Raw genomic sequence first — 22,902 nt, 5'->3', positions numbered from 1 at the left:
TAATATCTTTATCTTTTTTTTTGGGAGTAGACAACTTTACATTCGTGGACATGTATATTTTCCTTTTCAACAGCTACGGAATTATAACAAGCGAGAAAGCAAAGCTCCCACACGAATTTGACAAATTTGAATAACACGCTACTTTAAATACGGATCATCTGACATAGAATAGATGCACATAATACCGAATATCATGGTTTTAATGATGTGAATACATGAGGCGCTCCCAATTCGGTCATGATGTTAATCTCGGTTCGGACAAACCAATTGTTCCGGATGACGCAGTTGCCTGGATTGGGTTGAACCGACTCATCTCTATAATCCAACGACTGTTTATATCGTGCTCCACATATGGTCCTCACCTGGGATTATCTCCATCGCTGTGATCTGGACAAAAGTGTTCCAGATCAATGAAGATTGCCGTTCACAGTCGCTCATCTGCGACGATTTCCCCATAGCCTCCTGCCGAGATAGACGATCCAGAGTGCGTTTCTTAATGCGTTCCTCCAAGGATAATCGGCCATATGCCCCGTACTCCGACTGCCCGCTCCAAAAGGGGCGGAGCGTCTCAGCGGCGTCTATCTGCCCGACGACCGGAGAACGATGATGAGATCCCGGCCGTGTACCAGGAGATGTTGGCGGAGGCCGAAGCTCGGGAGCCCCAAGTGGGAGAGAGCGATAGGCCCATTAAAAGACGGCGGGTACAAGAGCAAACTACATCATCAGCCCCCCAGATTGGAGGCCAAGAGGTGCATGGTGTTGCGGGAACTGCTGGAGCCGCCAGCCATCAGATCCAGACGGTATATGATTCCCCCAGCTCCGATGAGTCTGATATGGAGTGGGAAGAGGTAGATCTTCAGCCGGCAGTGCCAGATCTCGCATCAGCACCTGCTGAATCTGTTGATTGGGACGGCTCTATGCAAATCACGCTTGACCCGTTGGAGGGCCAAAAGCAAAGAGTAGTTCCCAAGCGGAAACCAATCACAGCGGCTGAGAGAAAGATGAGATTAGATATTCATAAAGTCCATCTACTTTGTCTTTTGCGTCATGTTCAAATACGCAATTTATGGTGTAATGATGAAGAAGTGCAGGTGTGTTACGTGGTGAACTTCTATTCTAGATAGACACTGACTTTAGTCCGCAGGGCTTTCTCAAAAGAATGCTGACCAAACAAGTCAGATCTCTTTTAAACCCATCAGAGGACAAGCCGCAGTACACTAGATCAACGACCTTTATTGACGGACTGAACCAAGCTAGCGAGGCGTTTATGAGAAGATTCAAGATCATAAAATCTGGGCTGAGAAGAGCACACTGGTCTGAAGACACCGAGGCCTTGAAACATAAAATGGTATTGCAATGACACCTAGCTCAGAATTCATCCACTCACTATTTTAGGAATACATGATGTCTGATACGGAAGTTATATTGTCGAAAGAAGACTTTCGAAAACAGGCAAAGACACTGCAAGGCTCTCGTGACTTCGGTGCCCAGTTATTCTGCGCTTTGTTACGATCTGTAGCCGTGGAAGCGCGGCTCGTTTGCTCCCTGCAGCCGCTTCCCTTCTCCGGAACGACGAAGGATCTCAGACCTTCGAGACCTGCATTCCAAGGTCGTCTCCCATCGGAAGACCGTGAGGCTTCGGCAGATGAAAATTCGCCGTCTAAGTCCTCTCCGCGAGCTTCTCGAGTTCGTAGAATTGGCCGACCCGAATTCAAACAATCTCGCCCTTCGAAGACCGTTTTTCTCGGCGCCCGCCCTAGTATTCGAGAGTCCGCTTATCCGGTATTTTGGGTGGAGGCCTTCAATGAAGCAATCCAGAAATGGATTCCCGTCGATCCTCTAGTAACCAAATCTCTTGCCAAGTCGTTCAAATTCGAGCCACCCTCAAGTGATCCCTACAATTCTTTGAGTTACGTGGTTGGCTTTGAAGAAGACGCCTCGGCAAGAGATATCACTCGACGCTATGCGAAGGCCTTCAATGCGAAAACACGCCAGCTTCGTGTCGAGTCTACCAAACTTGGCGAGAGGTGGTGGGCTAGAGTAATGTGTTTTTACGAAAAACCTTTCCTGGAAGATCGCGACGAAGTGGAAATCAGCGAATTAACAGCCAAAACTGCCGCTGAGCCTATGCCCCGGAACGTGCAAGACTTCAAGGATCACCCTATATACGCGCTCGAGCGACACCTTCGTCGAAACGAAGTCGTTCACCCGAAACGGGTAATTGGACAAGTTAGTCTTGGGAAATCCGGATCGAAAAACCAGACACTGGAGCCTGTTTACCGTCGATCTGATGTCCATGCCCTCCGCAGCGCAAACAAATGGTACCGTGTCGGGCGGGATATTAAAATGGGCGAGCAGCCGTTAAAGCGCGTTCCGGCGAACAAGAACGCTAGTGTGGCCATCGATGACGATGAAAGAGACGAAGAAAGCATGGAGACACCATTATACGCTCACTTCCAGACTGAGTTATATACGCCACCGCCAATTGTCAATGGCAAAGTACCAAAGAATGCCTACGGGAATTTGGATGTTTACGTACCGACTATGGTGCCTCCTGGTGGTGTTCATGTTAAGCATAGTGAGGCGGCGCGTGCGGCCAGAATTCTCGGAATCGATTTTGCGGATGCCGTGACAGGGTTCGACTTCAAAGGACGACATGGAACAGCCGTCTTTCAGGGGATTGTCATTGCTAGCGAATATCGCGAGGCACTGGACGAAATATTGAACGGACTCGAAGAACTAAAGTTACAATCCGAACAGGATGAAAAGTCGGCAGAGATCCTTCGACTTTGGAAGCAATTTTTGCTCAGGCTGCGTATTGCGGAAAGGGTAAGAGGGTACGCGATCGAGGGAGAGGAAGCCGTTGATGAAGCAGACGTGGGAAGTAATATGGACTTTGCAGAGTCTGAGGAACATCTTGGAGGCGGATTTCTCCCGGAATCTCCAGCGAAGGTCTCTAGTTTGCATACCAGCATAGGTCAGGCAACAACCATGTCGGAGCCATTTTCTCCGGGAAAGACAATCTCGATCCCCGGACCCAACATTTTGAGAGAGGAAGAGTCGGGAGGGTTCATTCTGGATGAGAAAGATGACGAGCCACAACAGCCGAATTCCGTACCAAAGGGTAAGTCGGGGGAGAAGTCTCAATACACTCTGGTCGTGATACCAAAAAAAGAAGCCCCAGAGGAAGATCTTAGGCTATCTTCTGCCCTCGAGCACAAAGACACGGAGAGAGTATCCGTGGACCTTGCGCGGGACCAGCTTCCGGGATCATTGGAAGCGCCTATCTTAGTGGAGTCATCTACGGCACCGGACTCTAAGTCTGCCAGTGTGGAAATTATCTCTCGACCCGTGTCGCAAGCACAATCGCGTGCGGAGTCTCCTGAGGAGTCCGGCAGGGAGTCCGAGAGTAATGAGGGATCCTTATTGTCGCAGGATCCGGAGGATGAAGACGCGATCCCTGAATGGCTCATGTCAGACTGACTCTACGGCAATCAGAGTTGTAGATAATGTATATAGACATCGGTAATTTGTATAGCTCAAGAGTAATGGATTGTCAGTGTGGCGTCCCGTGGTGGTTAAAGTGGTCCGCGGCACGTGGTCCGGGCGACGCGTCGCCAACGCGGTTGCCTCTCGTCAACTACTCACTGCTCGACGCTGATAACATCGTCTCGCCCACTCCAAGACTTGTCCTCTGCGTCATAATCTCTAGTTAGGATTGCGATGAGGCGAGGAGATAGAGTTAGTGCGATCGCCGATACCAAAAACAACCAGGAATTCCGTACTCCAGACAGGGCGTCAACCGCAAGAAGATCCATCAAATCGAAAACGCCGTCCGCCTCGACGAGAAGAACAGCGACCCCTGTGTCGTCTTTCTCTACTTCCAGATCATGGAGAAGAGATACGTCGTCTTCTGGGTTGCTCGATCAGCCAACACTCACGCAGATTGATTTCGTGACCCCCGTATCACAAAACCCTCCCTCCGATGATGGGCTCGATTATATCCCACAGGACTCAAAACCCAACCCGAATGACGTGGTTGAAATAGAAGATGATTCAGACGACGATTCTGATTACCGACCTCCGCCAAGTACGAAACTGAAACAGCCCCGTGTCCGGTTCGAGCAGGAAACGACAGGCAACGTCTCTGAGAAGAAGTCTACGATGCAAAGTGACACCAAACGCGGCCGAAGGAAGAGTGGCGATGACTCCAAATTGACTCGAAAGGTGAAGGGCAACAAAGACAAGACCCTGACTCAGATGGACTATGTGCGGCGGTATTTGAAGATAGAGCCGGATGATGAGGTGCAGTTGGAATACACTTATATCACGCCGAAACAGGAAGAAGCGGAGAGCAGTGATCGCAAGAGACGGAAAGTGAGCGACAGCCACATTGAAAAGCCCATAGCAATTCGTGCGGACGACAACCAGGCGCCTTTACCTGGCCCGACAACGCCGAAGAAGACGCCCAAACGGACCGAAATTCCATCATCCCAGTCTCCAGAAAGTCCTGAGATAGCTGTGATCTCGTCTTCCCAGTTTCGCAGTGCCACTCGTTCTCCACTGAAACGTCTCGCTCCGTCGACGGCAAACCATCGCATAAAGGAAGAGTCTCCAGAACCAGACAGCGCAAAATCGAGACGACAGAGTCCGAAAGTCGAATCCTTTGCGTCAGATCCCTCTTCACATTCACCAACAATGCCACGCTCTTCACCCTTCCGCAAGGTCACCCTTTCCGAAAACTCCCATATCGATGCGCCGAGTACACAGTATCCTTTGCAAGGAGACTACTCGCTCGTCAAGGGGACCAGCGGGAATGATATATCGGTTGATGAATCCAGACGGCGTCGGTCACAGACGCCTAGGACTGTTGTATACGAAACAGACGCTGACACAGATTATGGCGAATCGGATGATGATGTGCCTAGCCCTGTCAGCCTAGCAAAAGACCATAATTTCCGCGATAATGATTGTACAAACTTCAACAGCGATGATCTTGCGAACGATTCACTAGACCTTCCGCCCATTACTCAGGCTAGACAACTCAATGAATCAGAGATCCCAGCCTCAGAGACCAACCTACCATCAGACGCATCGATATGCTACCAACGTCTTCAACCTACTACACAATTTCCCATGGAACCATTACCGGACCTAAATACACAGAAGCTAGCAGAGCTTTTTCCAGACGCCTCCAACCCTTATCAACACTCAGCCAAACACTTACCCCAGTCTCCTATGGTTCAAAGCCGCACATGCCCCGAAACATCTCAGACACAGGGCCAGACACAGTCTCAAGATCTGGAACAACCCCCCGCTGAATTTGTTCCGGAGTCTTCCCCAATAATGCGCAATGAGAGCAACGTACATCACTCCGATGGTCGACAACATAAACCCCAAAATCGAGACGCAGTGGTGCAAGTGGAGTCATCGCAACCTGTGGATCGGGCTTCCAGACAGATCTTGATGGGACAGAATTCACGGCCACGAGGGCCTATCTCCGGAAGCAGTCTCCTCACCTCCAGTGTCTTGGAGAGTGTACCTCTGCCAGCTTTTTGGTTTGGCAGCCAAGACAGCATTGGAGAGCCGTACAACTCGTCCGAGGCGTGATTATATGGATGATTAATGATATTTATTCGAGAAGCAAGCGAAGCCACAGACCTACTTTGAGATACAGCATATATTTCCCGTCACCCTTGCGCTAGAGAGACGTGGATTGGCAACTACATTATACCCAGCTACAATATACGAACATGTACTAGAGTGGACCCAGCATATTTAAGGCGAGTTTAGGCAGTTTCTTAGTCCCCAGTAAGTCTGGTGACCGCTATACACGGGGAGTAGTATATCCCAATATTCCTGGTTCCGGGACCTTGCATCATCCTAAGCGCCAGCCCCTCATACACCTGCAGGTTCCGCGAGACTGGCTGGTGTTTTAGGGTATTTATATCAGCTGGCATACCTGGGATTGTGAACCTATTTTTTTCTTCTAGAAGGAGGAATAGTGTCACTGATACAGGCTTCTATAGTGCAGGGTATGTGTAGACGACGATGGATAATGCAGATCTATGCGCATGATCCCGTGAATCGATATGGGCTATATGAAGCATTTGTTGACGCTGTGACAAACATATGTACAACTTTATCATAACGATATATGACAACGGACTAGATATCTGAACAGGATATGAAATCTACCAATGAGGCACATAGTCTGACACTCCACGGTCCGAAATGCGCTGGCGGGTAAATTTCAGTGAAGTCCTCGTCTGGTATATAACCTCGACGCACAGTACAAGGCGCAGAGTACAGACACAGAAAGCAGCGCCCTTAGGGGGATATCCAGACGAGGGTCCTTCGATGGATGCATATTGCGCAGCCTAGCGGCAAAAGAGTTTCTCTCAGCCATAGGTAATGCGGGTCGCAGTTTCGACCATCTTGGAAATAGCACTTTATGACAGTACTGCGTGCTGATGCAACCAACGAACGTATATATTAGAGTGTAGATGCTACCCACCCGCCATAGAATCAGCTCTGTGGCTAACGGAAAGTGAAAGTTCCAGGCGAACATGAAGATGCATCCGAAGAATACAATGGCAGGAGCACCGATCGCTTCGGCCGCACCATCCAAGGGCTGGAATCGGTCGCTGGGAATGCGATTGTATGGCCGGGCGTCTACCTTCCGCGAGAAGATGGGCAGATGAGCTCGTTGTAGAATCTGTGTATAGTAGCGCCAGAAGCGTTCACAGAAGTAGGTTTCGCCGTGGATAAAATCTAGCGGGTTGTCGTACCAGAGGATCGTGGAGTGAATTCCTTTCTATTGAATATTAGCGTCCGTCTACGTTGGGAGTGTCGACAACCTCTGCGAGGATCTGGTTGAGGTGGACGACAGTGTGAATGGACACGGTGGTAGTGATATCCAGAGGTTTGTGGTACCAGCAGAACGAAGTCGCCAGAAACACCAAGATGAAGGATATCGTGGTCAGTTCAAGCGTAGTCAGGGCCAAACCCTGCGCCACTCGTATGAAGCAATTAACGATCATCAATGCAGCTTGACAGACAGCGAGGGATCTCGCGAACCCATCTGACTTGTTTCAATTTGTGATATCTTCCTTCGTAACCCGAGGGTATTCGATATATTCATGTCTCAGCAGGATTAGTAACTGCTGGGCGTCAACTGGAAACGGGGTTTCGATTCCCGGACCATCGAGTACAAAACCACCCATGTCGGTGTACAAACCATGCACCATGGTCCAGTCACCGTGACCCAATTGCGTAAGCCCCTAGGCATATCATGAGCTTTTGTACCGAGCTCTGTAGAAATATCTGTACCTTCACTGACGTAGAAGAACTCCGGGCCAAGAACACCCATCAGCGCCAGACGGAGCTTATCGCGAATGCTAGTGAAATAGCCATCGGACGGCGCAGGAATATTTGGACATACTACTGTCCAGCAGCATAAGATAATAGTCAGGAGACAAGTCGAGAGGATGCTCCAGGTGCCGCGACAGTCGGGCTCGTATACCCAGCCGGAAGTAGTGGAATTGGAGCCGGAAATGTTGGTCATAATTTGCTGTCCATTCCTTGAACATCAAATGCAATGATTCCGCGAGTTTGTCTTAATTTAAATGCATTTAACTCCTCCCCCGTAGGCGCCAACTTGAGACGAGGCCGTGAGCCTGTTCAGGCCGGCGCTTAGCCTTGCAGCTGAGCCACGAATGGCAGCCTCACAGTTTGCACACATCAGGGGCAATTATGATTTAGAGTAATCAGAATTAAGAATTGGGCGGGCCGCTCCAAATCCGCATAACTAACTATCTATCAACCAATTCAACTTGAATTGGCGTCACAACGCTTTTCTAGTGCAACAGTACTCGGTACACCGTACTGTTTCAGATCGACGGTTCTTCTGGTTGAGTCCAGCGATCATCCAGGACACGACTCCCGGTCAGCTCTAGAGGGCAGATAAAAAGATCAGAATGGGGAGGCTGTGGATGATTGTAGACACTACGCAGTGTACGCAATGAAAGTCATGTTTACTTTGTCCCAAAAGAGACGCTCACATGATCAGAAACGCTAAGCCCGAAGCAGATCGGGCCGTCTTTCCTGCCGCGAAGCTTGACTTCCCCGTTTGGAGAACCACCCGCAAGTTGACTTCCTCCATCCGCAGCTGTTACACCCACTTCCCCCGCAGTCATGGATATCGCCTACGATCATATCCAGGAGGAGATCTTCAACTCCAACGACGCCTCCAAGAAGGCCGAATCCTCCACCCAATCCGATTCCGACAAGACCGAACGTCCAAACGTGGACCTCAACACCGAGTTGCAGGAGACCTTCCGCGCTTTCTCCGCAAGCCCATGGGGAGTGCGTATCGGCGGTTTGTGGGATAATGTTCGCAAACAGGGAGAGACCTACTACGAGGGCGCTCGGCAGGAGTATGCGGCCGCGAGCGAGGAGGCCGCCAAGGGCTTCTCCGATCTGAAGGAGAGCATCGTGGGGCGCACGCGCGGCCTGTCGCTGAGCACGGCTTTTACCTCCGGAAGCACCACAGAGCAGGGGGGAAATGAGACACCCACTCCTACGACGGCCGAGGGCCAAGGGGAGAAGAACGGCGAGGCCGGTCCCGCTGCGGAGGGGTTCCTCTCTCGCTTCAAGGCTGAGGCCGCGAGACGGCTGAAGGAGATTGAGAAGGCGGAGGAAGCGGCCGATGAGGCCATTCTGCGGTTCGGCATGAACATCGGCCAGAAGCTTCGTGAGGCGGTCAGCATTGTCCCTCCTGATACGGACTCGTCCAACAAGTTGCTTTTTGAGAGTAAGGATGCCGATGGAAAGAGAGTCATCCATGCTACTCGCTTCGAGGCCCAACTACATGTCATCCACTCCAACCTCGAAAGTTTCAGCAAGGATCCTGTTAGCGACAAGTGGCCGGCTTTCAAGGAGGAGTTCAACGTGGACAACAAGACTGATGCGATCGCGGTCGACTTGGAAAAGTATCCCGAACTGCGGAGTGCTATGGAGAAGCTGGTGCCGGAGACAGTTGATTATGCCACTTTCTGGTGTCGGTACTACTTCCTGCGCCTTGTTATTGAAACCGAAGAGCAGAAGCGCAAGGAATTGCTGAAGGGTTCGTTTTCCTGTCGCTCTTATGTGATGCATGGTTTCTAACGTGTATGTCCAGGCGCAAATAATGACGAAGAAGAGGTTGCTTGGGATGACGATTCGGATGACGACACCGATTCCCCCTCCACCCCCCAAGTCAAAACAAACAAGGAAACCAAGGCTCTCACCCCCAGCAGTGACAAGAATACCCCGAAGCCTACCGAGTCTCGTCGGTCCAACGATCAACAATCCCAAGCTGACAGTGAATCCAGCTATGATCTTGTCAGTGGTGCCACGAGTCGGACACCAGCTAGCCCCAAGGACAAGAAGGATGACGACAGCGACGACGACTGGGAGTAAGAAGAAATAGGTTTCTGCTGGGATCCAGAACACTATGTCACCATCTATAAAGATACTACTGTTGATACTTGAGTCTTTGTCTTCCTTGATAGCTGTCTTTCCAAGACGATCCAGATTAACCTGTCGATCAGGGTACAAGGAGTTCGGGTGTTTCTTTCGGGCGTTTTGGGTTCTGTGTTCACTCTCCATTATTAGCCAGCGGTGTGTCCTACCTTGATATCAAGAATTTTTGTCGTCACTATGTCTGAATGCAATCTATGTGGTTTCGAAGAGCGAAGTGACCTCCGGACTTATCTTACCTTGCCCTCTAGTTTAGTCAAAGGAGCCTTGGGAGAAATTGTGTTAGAAGTTAAGCTCGGCATAGGTACATGTCATATCAACGCTTCCAGCGTGCAGAAAAGTGGATTAAAAACCAAACCAATCCTCTATTACCCACTCATCTCACACGTCTAGATTCGGATCGAGAATATGACGCTGCCCGCTCCGAATCATCACTAGCCGCAGCTGCGGACCGGGTAGGATGCGGTGAACCTCGAGACTCCGCCTCGGGGTAAGCAGGCATACCTCGGAGCGCACTGCGACGTCTCACATTGGAACGTAAAGGCGTGGACTGTCGTGACTGTATGGGCGTTTCTGGTGTATTCTCCCTCGAGCGGAGATGGAACCCTCGTGGTCCGTCGCTCGGTGAATAAGGGTAATACTCGCTACTATTCGGACGGAACCCGATCGGCGTACCGTCTGCAGCATAACTATACTGATAGTCCTCACCTCGTCGCTTCAGAGGGCTCTCATCGTACGGATCCCATCCAACGCGTCGTCTTGCGTCGGCACGGAGGCGCTGTCGGTGCTGTTCATCGCCACCAGCACCGGTCGTTGAAGATTCCTCCAGGAAGAAGTTGAGGAGCTCATCGCTGATGGAGAGATGTGATTGCTGCTGAAATTGTTGTAGAGAAGTCAAACGGAGGAGCGTCTCAAGAAGAGAGAGCGAGGTGCGGATGTGGTTGAAAAGGGGGTTAGACACGGTCGTTATCGCCCGGTTTGAGGAAGACGTGGGCCTTGATGGCCCAGATGATGCTGGTGTCGATGGTTTATCTTTTAGGCCCAAGGAGAGGTTCGCCATAAGTTCGGGGTCAACAGATGCCTCGCGACGGGGTGATTTTGCGTCATCTTCGGTTTCTGAGTCCGATGATTCATCTTCATTGTAGACCTCGAACGCAATCCATTCGGGATCCAAATCCTTGGGCAGTCGCCACTCATCGGGAATGGAACTCTCATGGAAATTAGGGGCTTCTGTGTAGCTGCTGGTGTTGTTCAACTGTGCGTCCAGTTGCGCTTGAATTTCGTCAACCTCTTCTTCTTGGTCGGAATCCCCATCTGCAGGACTGTATGTCTCTTCCCGCTCCACCATCCGCCGGGGAGGAATAGCGTTGATGTCTCGTTTCAAAAGCAAGACAGGATTGTTAGTTTCTCCTTCAGTGCTGATGTTCAAGATCTTGCCTGTATCAGCGTAAAAGATTTTAGATATTTGATGGATAGGGAGAATCTCGCGGAGTCCAGCCGTGCTGACGCCCTCATAGCTCTCCGGCTGTGACTCATTTTCGTCGAATGTATGGACCCTCCCGTCATCAAGATCCTCTACAATCAGGAGCTGGTAGGCAAATTCGTCGATCCGGGCCTCGGCAGCAAGCTGATGACGTCGAGGCTGAGCTTGTGATGCGAGCGTCAGGTCCATCGGCACCCGGCGCAGCTTTAGGCGTGCTTTATGCATGACTTCTTTCCATGTTGTCTCGCGAATGCCTTCCTCGTCCTGGGGGCGGAGATGACTCGCAAAAAGCATGTACATGGACAATGTGAAAGTCGGGCCGATTTGGATCGCCTGAGACGGAAACATAGAATACTGGGTGTCCCCCGCTGTAAGGAACGTGCTGGCCTGCAGCAAACGGGAGGGGGAGATGGTTGACGGTAAGTTGGTGGATAATTTCGCGCCGGAGGTGGTTATTGCTAGATTCAACAGGGGAACGGCATCTTCGATACGGACCAAGAGATTCCTAATGTCCCTGATGATGAGCTTGATCTCGGCATCGTTTTGAGATCGACTTCTGGAAGATTTTGCGCCTTTTCTTATCAGTTCCTCTGAAGCGGCCGCATTGGCAAGCCGTTGACCGAGAGATTGGATTTCCCATCGTAAAGTCTTTGTCAGTGAGACTGCTGATTCTAAAGATGTGTTCCCTCGTGCGGCGCTGGAGGAAGTAAATATGATTGCCTGTCATCGCTTGGACATGGAGAGTGCTTGCACTTACATCAATTCAATCATATCGATAGCGGGTGATATGACTTGGATTTTGCTCTCCAATCGCTGCTGTAGTCGGAGAAGCTCTTCTCGCTCTTCTGTGTTCTCAACGTTCTGTGGACAGCAACTGTTAGTTGTGATGCCTTGGGTGGCATGTCATAGAGACTGTAAGAAACCCACTTTCAGCAAACGAGACGATTGACGGATGGCGTAATTAGCTGTGATGGCAACCCCGGAGCTAGAAATGTGTTAGCCAAGATCTACAAGGGAAAAAAAATTAGAAAAAAGCGCGTACCGAATGGCATAGTTCATTGCCTGGTGGGTAAGCTGCCAACATACGATCAACATTGGAACCCGATAGGGTATTGATAGTGAGGGGGATGTGAGCTGTCAAGCATACCCTGGCCAGAAACGCGTCCATGGCGGTTGTGCGCGGGAGAAGACCAATTGAGTGCGCTGTATGATACGGAGGACGATGTTATACCTGGATATAGCCAGGCGATTCAGCTCGGAGAGAACGTTGTACTCCGTCTGGTGGCCCCTGAAACTTGGTGGTCGAGGGGTCTTCCAGGGCTTATCGATAACAGCGGTCCACCTGCGGTTTGAGAACGACAGCCACGTGGGAAGACGCACGAAGGCGACGAAGGCATGCTGATGAAGGAATTCGTGGAAGAGGCACGAAGCGACGGAGGAACCACAACAGCAATGGATGTCCGCCGTAGTAGACCCTGGGGGTTGCCCTCTGCCGCGCCAGACGCGATAGACGCAGGTTGGCGGGGAAGTTGGCTGAGTCAGCGGGTGCAAAATCGACGCGGCCCCTCACCCATATTCATCCATTCCCCAGTCTCTACACACTTCCACTCTGCTCGACCTTCTCCCCCATCGTCTCGGTTGGGTTGCTCTCTGGGTTGTTTCTTCTTTATTCGTGTCTTTTTTGTTTCTCACCCGCTGTTAAAATGGCCGACCAGACCCCCGATTCGTGGGAGGATGAGCTCTCCAGACAGACTGAGGGCGTCAACCTGAACCAGCAGTCTCGCCCTCAGCCTCAAGCTCCTTCTTTCCGTCCTGGAGCGGCTTCGTTCCAGCCGGGTGCTGCTTCTTTCGTGCCTGGTCAGTCTTTTGGGGGTTACGGAGGCTACCCGTACGGTCAGTTCGGCCAGCACCAGGCCTATGGCGGATACCCGGACTATGGCCAGCAGGGTTTCAACCAGTACGGCGCCTACGCCCAGCAGCCCGGTGGTTTTTACAACAACCAGCAGCCCGGTGGCTACCAGCAACAGCAACAGTTTGCTCAGCAGCCTCTCCAAACGCCCGCCGCCGCCGCACCGCAACCAACTCAGCCTGTTAAGTCGGCTCCCAAACCCTCCGCTGCTCCTCCCAAGGCCAAGGTGCTCTCCATCGGCGGCGCCAGCAACGCCCCCTCAGCTCCTAAGACGAAGGTCCTTTCTATCGGAACCCCCTCTCCCGCCCCGTCTTCGAACACCGCCTCTTCTGGCGCTGCCACCCCTGGTGATACCAAGGGGACCGCTGCGGCCGATGCCGCTGCCAAGGTGACCGCCTCCAAGGCCGTGGATAAGACCGAGAAGAAGGCCGAGCAAAAGGCAGCCGCCAGTGGCAAGTCATCTCCCGCCCCGTCGGGTCGGTCTAGTCCTGGTCGGTCCAGCCCTGCTCGGGGTGAGGCTGCCCGGGCTCAACGCGCTGCTGATGCTGTTGCGATGGAACAACAGGCCGATGTTGACGAGGATACCTTGAAGGAAATTTACGGTGAAAAGAAAGAGCACGTCAACATCGTGTTCATCGGCCACGTCGATGCTGGGAAGTCCACCCTGGGTGGATCCATTCTGTATGTGACGGGTATGGTGGATGAGCGGACCTTGGAGAAGTACAAAAGAGATGCCAAGGAACAGGGCCGTGAGACCTGGTATCTGTCGTGGGCCCTTGATCTGACCAACGAGGAACGTGCCAAGGGAAAGACTGTCGAGGTCGGCCGTGCGCACTTCAAGCTTACTGTTCCATCCCCCAGCGGACCCATCGAGCGGAACTTCTCCATCCTGGATGCACCTGGTCACAAGTCCTATGTCCACCACATGATCGGTGGTGCCTCCCAAGCTGATGTGGGTGTTCTGGTTATTTCCGCGCGGAAGGGTGAATATGAGACTGGTTTTGAAAAGGGAGGTCAGACTCGTGAGCATGCTCTGCTCGCCAGAAACAGCGGTGTTCAGAAGCTCATCGTGGCGGTCAACAAGATGGACGACCCCACTGTGGAATGGAGCAAGGCTCGTTTCGACGAATGCACGGTCAAGGTCTCCAAGTTCCTCGAGGCCCTCGGTTACAAGAAGGCCGACTTGACTTTCATGCCAATCTCCGCTCAGCAGACGTTTGGTATCAAGGACCGTGTCTCCAAGGACATCTGTCCCTGGTACGACGGTCCCTCTCTTCTGGAGTACCTGACCGAAATGAAGGTCCCTGAGCGCAAGATCAACGCTCCCTTCATGATGCCCATCACCGCCAAGTACCGCGACATGGGTACCATGATTGAGGGACGCATTGAGTCTGGTGTGATCAAGAAGAACGGCACCTGCATCATGATGCCCAACCGTTCCAAGGTTGAAATCGCCGCCCTTTATGGTGAGACTGAAGACGAGATCCCCACTGCTACCTGCGGTGATCAGGTTCGTATGCGTCTGCGGGGTGTCGAGGAAGAAGATATTCTCCCTGGATTCGTGATGTGCTCTCCCAAGCGTCTTGTACACTGTGTTTCCCGGTTTGAAGCCAAGATTCGGATCCTGGAGCTCAAGAACATTCTCACCGCTGGTTACCAGTGTGTCATGCACGTGCACTCTGCTGTTGAAGAAATCGCCTTCAGTGCCCTCCTGCACAAGCTGGAGCCTGGTACGGGACGTAAGAGCAAGCGTCCCCCTCCTTTCGCCAGCAAGGGTCAGACCATCATTGCTCGTCTCGAAGTGACGAGCGCCGCCGGTTCTGTTTGTGTCGAGCGTTTCGAAGACTACAACCAGATGGGTCGGTTCACCCTGCGTGACCAGGTGAGAGACACCCACCCCTATCCCACCGGTGACTCTATGCTAACAACTATCAACAGGGACAAACCATTGCTATTGGTATGATCACCAAGCTGATCGGAGCCGACGAGAACTAAGTCTGCATGGAATAAACCATTGGCTGTTCACCCACCAAGATATTCTTTGACGGAGTTGGATCGTTTCTCGGGCGTGGTCTGGGAGGTATGGGCGGGCAGAAGCAGGCCGAATGATGATATACCAACCGCACCCCTCGGTTGATGATGATGATATTGCTTTATAGAACTATTCGTACCTTGTTTTTTTGACAGAATTAAAAGTGATTGGAGTCGCATACCCAGTCTTGTTCGTTAAACCATACATTCGTTGGCTATGTAGTTGGCGCATGTCGCACGTCTGCATGACGATACACCTACCGGACATCCCAACCCAGTACAGACAAAAGGGTATATCATTCAGCGTCTATCAGTAATAAAACAAATCACCGTCGCTTCTTTCCAACAACCTTCGTAAACCCATCGTCATCAACCTCCGGCTCCACCTTCTCCTTAGGAGCCCGCACAAGAGCAGGCGCCTCACCCATATCCACATCGTCCTCGTCTCCATCATCCGTCTCCTCCTCCTCATCATCCGACCCCTCCTGATCCTCCACGCGACGGAACCCATCAACCGTATTTCCCCCCTTCTGGCTCTTCGCCTGCCACGCCTCCCACATCGCCTGGATAGGCGCGAACTCGCCCCGCGCCGTCAACGCCCTGATCTCCATGATCTGCGCCGCCACTGGTGCCGCGCTCTCGTCGTCAACCACCACGTCGAACTCGTCGTTCATCACCTGGATCAGCACGTCCTCGAGATCCTCGCCGTCCGTCTCGGGTCGCTCGCTCAGCATGTCCGAGATCGCGCCGCAGAGCCAGTCCCGTTTGTCGGCTGACGTCGGCCCGCCCCAGTTCGATTGTACCGCCAGGTTCATTGCCGGCCAGCTGTTGATCGCCAGTGTGATTCCCAGATCAAGGTAGGAGGCGGCTGTCGTGGGTTGTTGTTGGGGTTGGGCTGGTTGTGCCATTGTGTGTTGGATAGTAGTCGGGTATAGGCGAAGATGGATAACTCGATTATGGAAGATTCAATTTGGGGTTTATGGCAAGGTTAAACGGCTGGGGGGGAGTTATACGGCATGGAAGCGTTGCAATTGGGATATGACGAGTTGTCTTGAGCTGGTGGGGGGTTATTTGGTCGTTCGATTTTTGCACTTTTCCTTATCGCGATTAGATAAGATAATATCACGTGTTTTACAATCACGTGTGGATATAGGTGACAGGCAAAAGACACGAGTATTACCCCCTAAACTACCGTAGCGCTATTGATTAGTAGCCATAAATAGACTGTATTCTACGGTCAGTCTACGAGGTGTGAGTTTTGAGCATATTCAGACAATGTCGATTTTATTCGAAGGGAAGGGCAGATGAACAAAAAGCATCACTATACCAAGAACACAATTTAGCAAAATAGAATCATACAATCAATCTACAGTTCCTCCTCAACAACCTCGCCAGTAGCAACTACTTGAGGGTCAAAGAGCTGCCAGTCAGTGAACTGCAGGTTGACCTGGTCCTCATTGCTCTCGGCCTTGCCACCACCAAACGACTTGAGGTTCCACTTCTCGACGCCCTCGAAGCCCTTCAGGTCCTCGGGGAACTGGCGGAAGAGGTCCGCGTTGAGGTGCTCATACTCCGCGTAGTTCTTGGGCCAGTCACCAAGACGCTCAGCAGAGAGCTTGAGCAGCTTGAAGTGATTGCGCACGTATTCACCAGGGGACAAGGCACTCGCGCTCAAAGTGCTATCAGAAAGGTCAAGCTCGAATGTAGAGCCGTCCACACTCATGCTGCCATCCATGCTGTATTCCATGTCGGCAGTAGTTGGATCACTGAAGGCACGGAGGATGCTCTCATGCAGAGCAACGCTCTTTTTGTAGTAACGCTTCGCCAGCTCCTTTCCGTCCTTGTGGGCCTGGTAGCGCTGTGCGATGCCGGTGTACACCTGTGAGAGTAGCACGGACATCTCGAGCGTGCTTGGATGACGGGCTCCATGCACCCGACGGCAGTTGTAGACCACATCTTCGGCCAGGCGCAGGGCACCGGTGGCGTCGCCGACAAGGTAGCGCACCATGATAAAGCGACGCCCAAGCGCCAGAGTGAGGCTCGGCTGCCATGTGCGTTGGATCTCGCGGCTGTTCCAGAGCATGGTGAGGAGCCACGCCATGGTCTGATAGTCTTGCTGCTCGCCCAGGAGACCGATCAGGCTGTTCAGGTTGTCAATGTCAACCTGGCACAGGTTGATCTTGAGCTCTCGCATAACTCGGAGGGCATCCTGCATGATGACCGCGGATGTCTTAAGCAGCTTCTTGTTGGCGTCGGGAAGTCGGACAGCCAGACCACGACCGGAGATGTTCATACCCAGTGTGAACACAAATTTCACAGTACCCGGAGAGCGGTAGTTATCCTGAGCGGAAATATACTTGAAAGAGGCCAAGGCCAAGGAACACGCCTTATTGACTTTCTCGTCCCGGTTTGTCTGGTCCCGGAGGAGTTCCACGACGCGGCTGTTGGAAACAATACCCACGGAGCGGACAAAGTCATTTGACCGATGTGTTGCGAAGTGGTCCAGCATGGCCTCGAGGAAGGCGTTCGCTTCGGTAACATCAGTGCACTTGATACGCTTCCCTTCGGCAGAGAGGAAATAGTTCCTCAATTCGTTGAAGACAATAGTCTTCTCCGCCTCGCGACCATTCTTAATCAAGAATTGATACAATCGAGAGGTCGAAAGGATAACTGAGTGAAGAGTGCTGGCCTTGGACTTAACAGCCCTTCTGAAGTCCTCGAAATAGACGTATTCACTCGTGAGATTCGCAAGAATCTCAGTGACGCTAGAGATACCCCGGTGCATGCTGTACTCAAGCTCGGCGAGGAAAGCGAGACTGTGGACATGCTTGGAGACATTGAACTTCCAGCGCTCTGCATGGCTTGTGTCCCTCAGGATGACCTGACGGTAAATCTCCTTCTTCAACTCCTTAACCTCTTCAATCTTACCAACGGCAACGTAACTGGAGTAGATACTGGAAGCCGCCTTGATGAGAGTGGTGGCAGATGTCTCAGATGAAAGAATCTGCATAGTAGCCTCCCTGAGTTCCGTCACCGCTTCCTCGACCTGACGATGCTCCACATACATCTTGACCATCTCTTCCATCTTCACAAGAGACTCTTCATGAGCCCAACCATAGGTTGAGCGCAGCTTGGTGATGCGTTTCGTGAACACTTTTTTAACTTGTTCGTATCGAGGCCCGACCTCGCCACGGACATCAAAGAAGTCATTTTCCTCGACCTGATCCTCGATGATACCTTGCAAGACAGTGGAGATTTCCCGGAGATCTATAACCGTCGTATTTGTCTTCATGAGCTCCTCGTACAGGGTAAGAGCATGTGTCTCGTAGCGCTTAGACTCCTGGCAAAGCTTCGCCAAGGTATAGGTAGCCCGAATAGTGATGTGCGCGGACATGCTAAAGAGGGTCTTGCACTTGGCCTGGTAATCACAAGTGATCTTGTGTAGAACGGTATACTCAGCACGAGTGGTACGGAGACATTGAGTGTAACGGTTGAAGACCTCCTCGATGAAACTTTCGTCTTCGAACTTCTTGTTCACCTTATGCTGCTCCAAGAAGGTCTGGAAGAGGATGCGGTACTGGGGCAGAGCATCTGAATAGCGTCCTTGGTTCCAAAGCTCCGTCGATACGATTAGAAGAGGCTCAAATGCGTCTGGGTGGCAAATGGTGGAGCCCTTGTTTAGCTTCTGAATGATCTGCAAGTAGTAATCAATGAAGACAGGGCGAGGGCGAGTCAATTTGGCCAAGGTCCAAAGCTCCTTGATAACGATCGCGTGGTCTGCGCCGTAGTGAGCAATGTAATCATTCAGCAGCTCCTGGTGAATGTTGATAATCATTTCTGTCTGCGAAATCATTTCCAGGAACTTAAGCACATCTGTCTCAACTGATTTGCGCAGTTTGTCTTCAACATTCTTTCCAGATCGCACAGCACGATAGACGCGGATGCGGGTGTCCTGCTCTTTAGATGTGTGACGGCGGGCACGGTAACACTGAGAGAGCTGGTTGGTCAGGTTGATACACTTCTCAAGATATTTATCGGGAAGAGTAATATCTTCCACGAGAGTAACAAACAGCGAAGGCCAAGCAACCCGAAGGACAATCTTGATCACTCGGGAGGCATCCCGCCAGCGGTCCTGGGACATGTACTCCTGAATCAGCTTTTCAATGTCGGCGAAAGAATTATCGTCAAGATAAGGTAGTTTCTTAAGAACAAGATCTTCCCGAGTAGAGTCTGAAGCTCCATTCTTGCTTTCAAACACTGTCCTCTCTGTGGTCTCAATGAGCTCTTTGAGCTCTTCAAACTTGTGGCTCTCCGTGGTGCGGCTATGGTAGAACTCAGAGCAGTAATTGAAAACAGATAGGGCACTCTTAGACAAGCCCACTTTTTGCATCGTTTTACCAATTCTCTGGAAGGAAGATGCAGAGAATTCGGTGGTGATAGACATGAGGTTCTGTTCGACATCCTGCCAAAAGCTCGTCAGGATGGAGGAAACCTCAAGCTCTCTCTTCTGAGACACGAGGAAGTCGGTGTACTCCAAAATGGTCTGCACTTTCCGCTCTTCCCAAAGCCCGGTGGCGTGCATACGATACTCCTCGCTCACGCGCTGCCAAAGTTCGACGTATGTACGCTCTGCGAGTTCAAAACGCCCTTCCTTGAGATACTCCTTGATAACTTTCAAGTAGCCGTCAAATTTGAATTCTGATTCGATGACATCGTCATATTCAGTAGTGAAAAGAAGGGTAGTTTCGTGGTCGTGAACAACCTCTTTTGGGGCCGTTAAGGGGACACTGAGATGCCCAGTAGTTCCCGAGAGCTCAAAGTCAGTTTCGGTGATGACTTTGATTTGTTTGATGATCTTGATGGCCTCTTCTTCTTCCTTAAGGAAGTAGTAATGCTCGGAGAGCTGCTTGAGCACAGAGACGACGTTCTCAGAAGTACTTCCATAGTGAACCTTGTAGCATTCGATCAGGAGCTTAAGGCAGCGCTCTCTTTGAATCATGACTTCCACCTTGGAAGATGTTATTCTTTCCGCCGTCAATTCAAGGAAGGTGATCGCCATTTGCATTGTCAATACATGCTTGACAGTCAGCAACTCAGAGCATGTTCGGGCGGCCTGGTCAAACAGTGGGATAGCTTCGTCTATCTTGCCCAACTGATGGTACAGCTGAGCCAAGAAGATGATCGATTGAAGGGTCACCACGTGGTTGTCGGTCAAGGTCTCCCGGCAGACATTGGCGATGATCATGCGGTAGTACAGCAACACAGCAGTGGGTAGTCTCTCCCAAACAGTGTTCTGGAGCAAAACAACCGTGGTCGAGATGGGAAGGTATTTAGAGAATTCCTTGGCCGCGCCAACTCGACCGTCCTTCATGAAAACAGAGGTCTGTCTGAAATGCAGAGGCCAGTATCTAAGGGCAAAGTCAAGCAGGTGATGCTTGTTGAGGAGGATGCTGGTGTCATGAGCATTAAGAGATGTAAGAGACGGCTCGCGCTGTTCGGTGACAGTGTATTTGATGTAAATAAGAAGTCGGATGACGAGGTCAGCGTGAGGGTCTTTGACGGCGGGCACGAGCTTTCCTTTGGAGAAAGCCGTGAGGACGGCATCACGGATTTCACCGTGCCGCAAGTACACCAGTCCATCGCGCACAAAGACCAAAGGCTTCAAGGGCCCCAGAAACTGGTCACTCAGGACATCAATCTCCCTGTCCACTACCGTCTGCTTGTCGACTTGGACTCCAGACAAGAGTACAAGCTCCCTCATCTGCAGTGGTCGTTCAGCGGTCGCAAGCCAAAGCAACATGTGTTTTGCCTCGTTGGTCACCTTGGGGTTCTGAATGGCGTCCAGCACGAAGTCCAAGATGGTAGGTTTCTTCTCAACGAGGGCATCCACCACCTTGCGCAATGTTTCCGGCTTGTCTTCGACACGAGCCCGCTTGACAGCAAGCTTCGCCCACAGGAAGCTGTTGTTTGCAGCTTCGGCTATGCGGGCCACGATGGCTTCTTGCTCAATGTCAGACATGGATGCCAGAGCCTGGTTCCGGAAGTGGCCGCGGATCACGGCGGAAATATCTTCAAAGATGAGATCTTCCGAGACCTGCACACAGGCCAAGCCCTCTACAGATGATGGTCTCTGTGATCCAAGGGTAATCAACTTCACATGGGATCCCTGCGCAGTGGCAGTCAGAAGCTTCCGCATCAAGACTTCCTCACCGCAGGACGCCTCGTCAACGCCATCAACAACCAAAATCAAGTCCTTTGCTCCTTGAAGTCGAGCAGCCAAGGCATCCCCAAGAGCAGTCCACAGGATATGGTCGTACTCTTCATCACTGGTGCACATCTTTCCTCGCTGGAAAGCCTCTGTCAGGATTTGGAAGAGCTGAACATTCCCAATCCGCTTTTCAAATAGCTGGTAGAGAATTGTGCGGGCGACAGCACGGGCTCTGGTCTCCGCTGGAATTCTGGCATCTAAGCTGCAGTTAGTATCCGTAAGATGCAGATTTTAAAACATTGGAAACCCACTGATTGGAATGAACAAAGCATTGTAAGAGACGCCTCCAATAGGGTGCTGCAGGTGGTCGACAATCACCGACGCAAGAACAGTTTTGCCTGATCCCGGCGTACCAGCGACAGATAGAGCCCGACGATCACTTTTCAGGAACCGCGCCAGGTAAGCGGACATCCAGAGACAGGTCAACTCTTCCCGCTCATGGGCAAGGTGTGATACACTGTCTGCAATGTTGTTAAGGACATGGTCATCCGCAGTCAGCCAGGATCGGATCGACTGTACTTCATCCACTGGAAATGCAAGTCAGATTTCTATTCCTCGAGGCGAATCATATGAAGATGAACCTACCTCTGTCGCCATCAACATTGTCTTTCAAAAGTTGATGTCTCCACATAGAAATGGCGATTTTCTCGCAACGCTGACGGAAGGTTTGAATTTGGAGAGGGAAAGTACGGTAAATGTCAATGTGGATGCGCTTGCGGTTCATTTCGCGGACAGCTTTGTGGAAATGCGTCGAGACGCTGGCAACGAGGGACACCAGGTCTCCAAGAGCCAGGACCAACTGATCCCGGATCTCATGGGTGACAGAGAAGAGCTCTGTGCGTTCGAGGAGGTTTGCGAGGGTCATCGAAGTGCTGTAGAAGAATCCAAACGAGACGATGAGAGCAGGCGCATTTTCTCTGCCGAGCTATCAAGCTGGGTTAGCATACGGCCATGTCACAATGAAGGGAGAAACCTACATCGAGGAGCATGTTGCAGTATCCATAAGCAAGCTCGGCGGCGAGGAAGCTGTCACCTGCAAAGGGCTCGATAGCCCGGTCAAAGGAATGGATTCTCTCAACGAAGAGCTGAGCCCACGCCAGCACCTTGTCATAGGCGCTCCCTTCGGGAGGCAGAAGGCTCATCCGCTGGCCGCGGATCCAGTCCAGGAGAGACTCGTGGGAGGTGCCATTGATTATCTGGGAGGAGACCGAGGAACCAAGATCATCACCGTTACGACGCTTCAACGACTCCACAACATTGGTAATGTTGGTGACCCGAGTCGTCGACTTTCTAACACGTCCCAGTGTGAATGAGTGGCTCATTCCAGAGTTGGACATGACGTCGCTTTCCGCAAAGCTGGAGATGCGTCTCGACCCTGATGAGAAGACGCGAGTGCCATTGGCAGGTGGAAGAGGGGAAGCAACAGTCATCGTTCGAGGACTAATATTAACAGGATTAGGTACTTTGGGCTCAGCCGACTCGGCTTTCTGTGAGATTGGGGATTCTGTGCGGCGAGCTGGGGGGTCAGGCTCGCGGGATACTTCGATTGAGGGTTGGCAACACCTCAAGAACTTATGGACGAACGACAACGTGGCGGTTGAGGGAATTAAATATTATAGATACTGAGACAAAGCTGAACGACCCAGCGAAGAGGGGGGAAAGGAATAATACCCGGCCTCCACCAGGGTA

General features: G+C 51.7%; 9 protein-coding genes across 9 annotated transcripts; 4 read left to right on the top strand and 5 right to left on the bottom strand.

The window, feature by feature from the left end:
• Positions 1–337: 337 nt before the first annotated feature.
• Positions 338–3,620, top strand: BDV59DRAFT_174419 (putative DNA repair protein Rad4). The gene is made up of 3 exons (XM_073689074.1): positions 338–1,091; positions 1,145–1,348; positions 1,396–3,620. Exons 1-3 carry the CDS (start codon positions 525–527, stop codon positions 3,481–3,483), a joined length of 2,859 nt encoding a protein of 952 aa, XP_073549850.1. The 5' UTR covers positions 338–524; the 3' UTR covers positions 3,484–3,620.
• BDV59DRAFT_174418 (uncharacterized protein) lies at positions 3,621–5,785 on the top strand. Its single transcript, XM_073689073.1, has one exon. The coding sequence runs from the start codon at positions 3,724–3,726 to the stop codon at positions 5,608–5,610; it is 1,887 nt and encodes a 628-aa protein (XP_073549849.1). The 5' UTR covers positions 3,621–3,723; the 3' UTR covers positions 5,611–5,785.
• A 364-nt stretch (positions 5,786–6,149) lies between these two features.
• Positions 6,150–6,734, bottom strand: BDV59DRAFT_159747 (uncharacterized protein). Its single transcript, XM_073687519.1, has one exon. It carries the CDS (start codon positions 6,569–6,571, stop codon positions 6,254–6,256), a length of 318 nt encoding a protein of 105 aa, XP_073549848.1. The 5' UTR covers positions 6,572–6,734; the 3' UTR covers positions 6,150–6,253.
• A 372-nt stretch (positions 6,735–7,106) lies between these two features.
• Positions 7,107–7,710, bottom strand: BDV59DRAFT_159745 (uncharacterized protein). Its single transcript, XM_073687518.1, has one exon. The coding sequence runs from the start codon at positions 7,565–7,567 to the stop codon at positions 7,157–7,159; it is 411 nt and encodes a 136-aa protein (XP_073549847.1). The 5' UTR covers positions 7,568–7,710; the 3' UTR covers positions 7,107–7,156.
• Positions 7,711–8,149: 439 nt separating this feature from the next.
• BDV59DRAFT_159730 (BSD domain-containing protein) lies at positions 8,150–9,680 on the top strand. The gene is made up of 2 exons (XM_073687517.1): positions 8,150–9,127; positions 9,182–9,680. The coding sequence occupies exons 1-2, from the start codon at positions 8,197–8,199 to the stop codon at positions 9,460–9,462; spliced, it is 1,212 nt and encodes a 403-aa protein (XP_073549846.1). The 5' UTR covers positions 8,150–8,196; the 3' UTR covers positions 9,463–9,680.
• Positions 9,681–9,788: 108 nt separating this feature from the next.
• On the bottom strand, positions 9,789–12,463 carry BDV59DRAFT_159726 (RanGTP-binding protein). The gene is made up of 5 exons (XM_073687516.1): positions 12,153–12,463; positions 12,048–12,079; positions 11,933–11,990; positions 11,763–11,866; positions 9,789–11,702 (listed from the first exon to the last, which is right to left on the bottom strand). The coding sequence occupies exons 1-5, from the start codon at positions 12,171–12,173 to the stop codon at positions 9,899–9,901; spliced, it is 2,019 nt and encodes a 672-aa protein (XP_073549845.1). The 5' UTR covers positions 12,174–12,463; the 3' UTR covers positions 9,789–9,898.
• Positions 12,464–12,586: 123 nt separating this feature from the next.
• BDV59DRAFT_174414 (translation termination factor GTPase eRF3) lies at positions 12,587–15,127 on the top strand. Its single transcript, XM_073689072.1, has 2 exons — positions 12,587–14,796; positions 14,853–15,127. The coding sequence occupies exons 1-2, from the start codon at positions 12,709–12,711 to the stop codon at positions 14,907–14,909; spliced, it is 2,145 nt and encodes a 714-aa protein (XP_073549844.1). The 5' UTR covers positions 12,587–12,708; the 3' UTR covers positions 14,910–15,127.
• A 1-nt stretch (position 15,128) lies between these two features.
• Positions 15,129–16,002, bottom strand: BDV59DRAFT_174413 (pre-rRNA-processing TSR2 family protein). The gene has a single exon (XM_073689071.1). It carries the CDS (start codon positions 15,851–15,853, stop codon positions 15,272–15,274), a length of 582 nt encoding a protein of 193 aa, XP_073549843.1. The 5' UTR covers positions 15,854–16,002; the 3' UTR covers positions 15,129–15,271.
• Positions 16,003–16,303: 301 nt separating this feature from the next.
• On the bottom strand, positions 16,304–22,796 carry BDV59DRAFT_159644 (NACHT domain protein). The gene is made up of 4 exons (XM_073687514.1): positions 22,191–22,796; positions 21,799–22,138; positions 21,465–21,740; positions 16,304–21,410 (listed from the first exon to the last, which is right to left on the bottom strand). The coding sequence occupies exons 1-4, from the start codon at positions 22,641–22,643 to the stop codon at positions 16,312–16,314; spliced, it is 6,168 nt and encodes a 2,055-aa protein (XP_073549842.1). The 5' UTR covers positions 22,644–22,796; the 3' UTR covers positions 16,304–16,311.
• Between the last annotated feature and the right edge of the window lie 106 nt (positions 22,797–22,902).

The sequence above is a fragment of the Aspergillus ambiguus genome (genome assembly GCF_047715705.1).
Source record: "Aspergillus ambiguus strain CBS 117.58 unplaced genomic scaffold BDV59scaffold_8, whole genome shotgun sequence".
Classification (NCBI taxonomy): domain Eukaryota; kingdom Fungi; phylum Ascomycota; class Eurotiomycetes; order Eurotiales; family Aspergillaceae; genus Aspergillus; species Aspergillus ambiguus.
The sequence above is the reverse complement of the archived record's forward strand: the minus strand, read 5'-3'. Positions and strand labels throughout refer to the sequence as shown.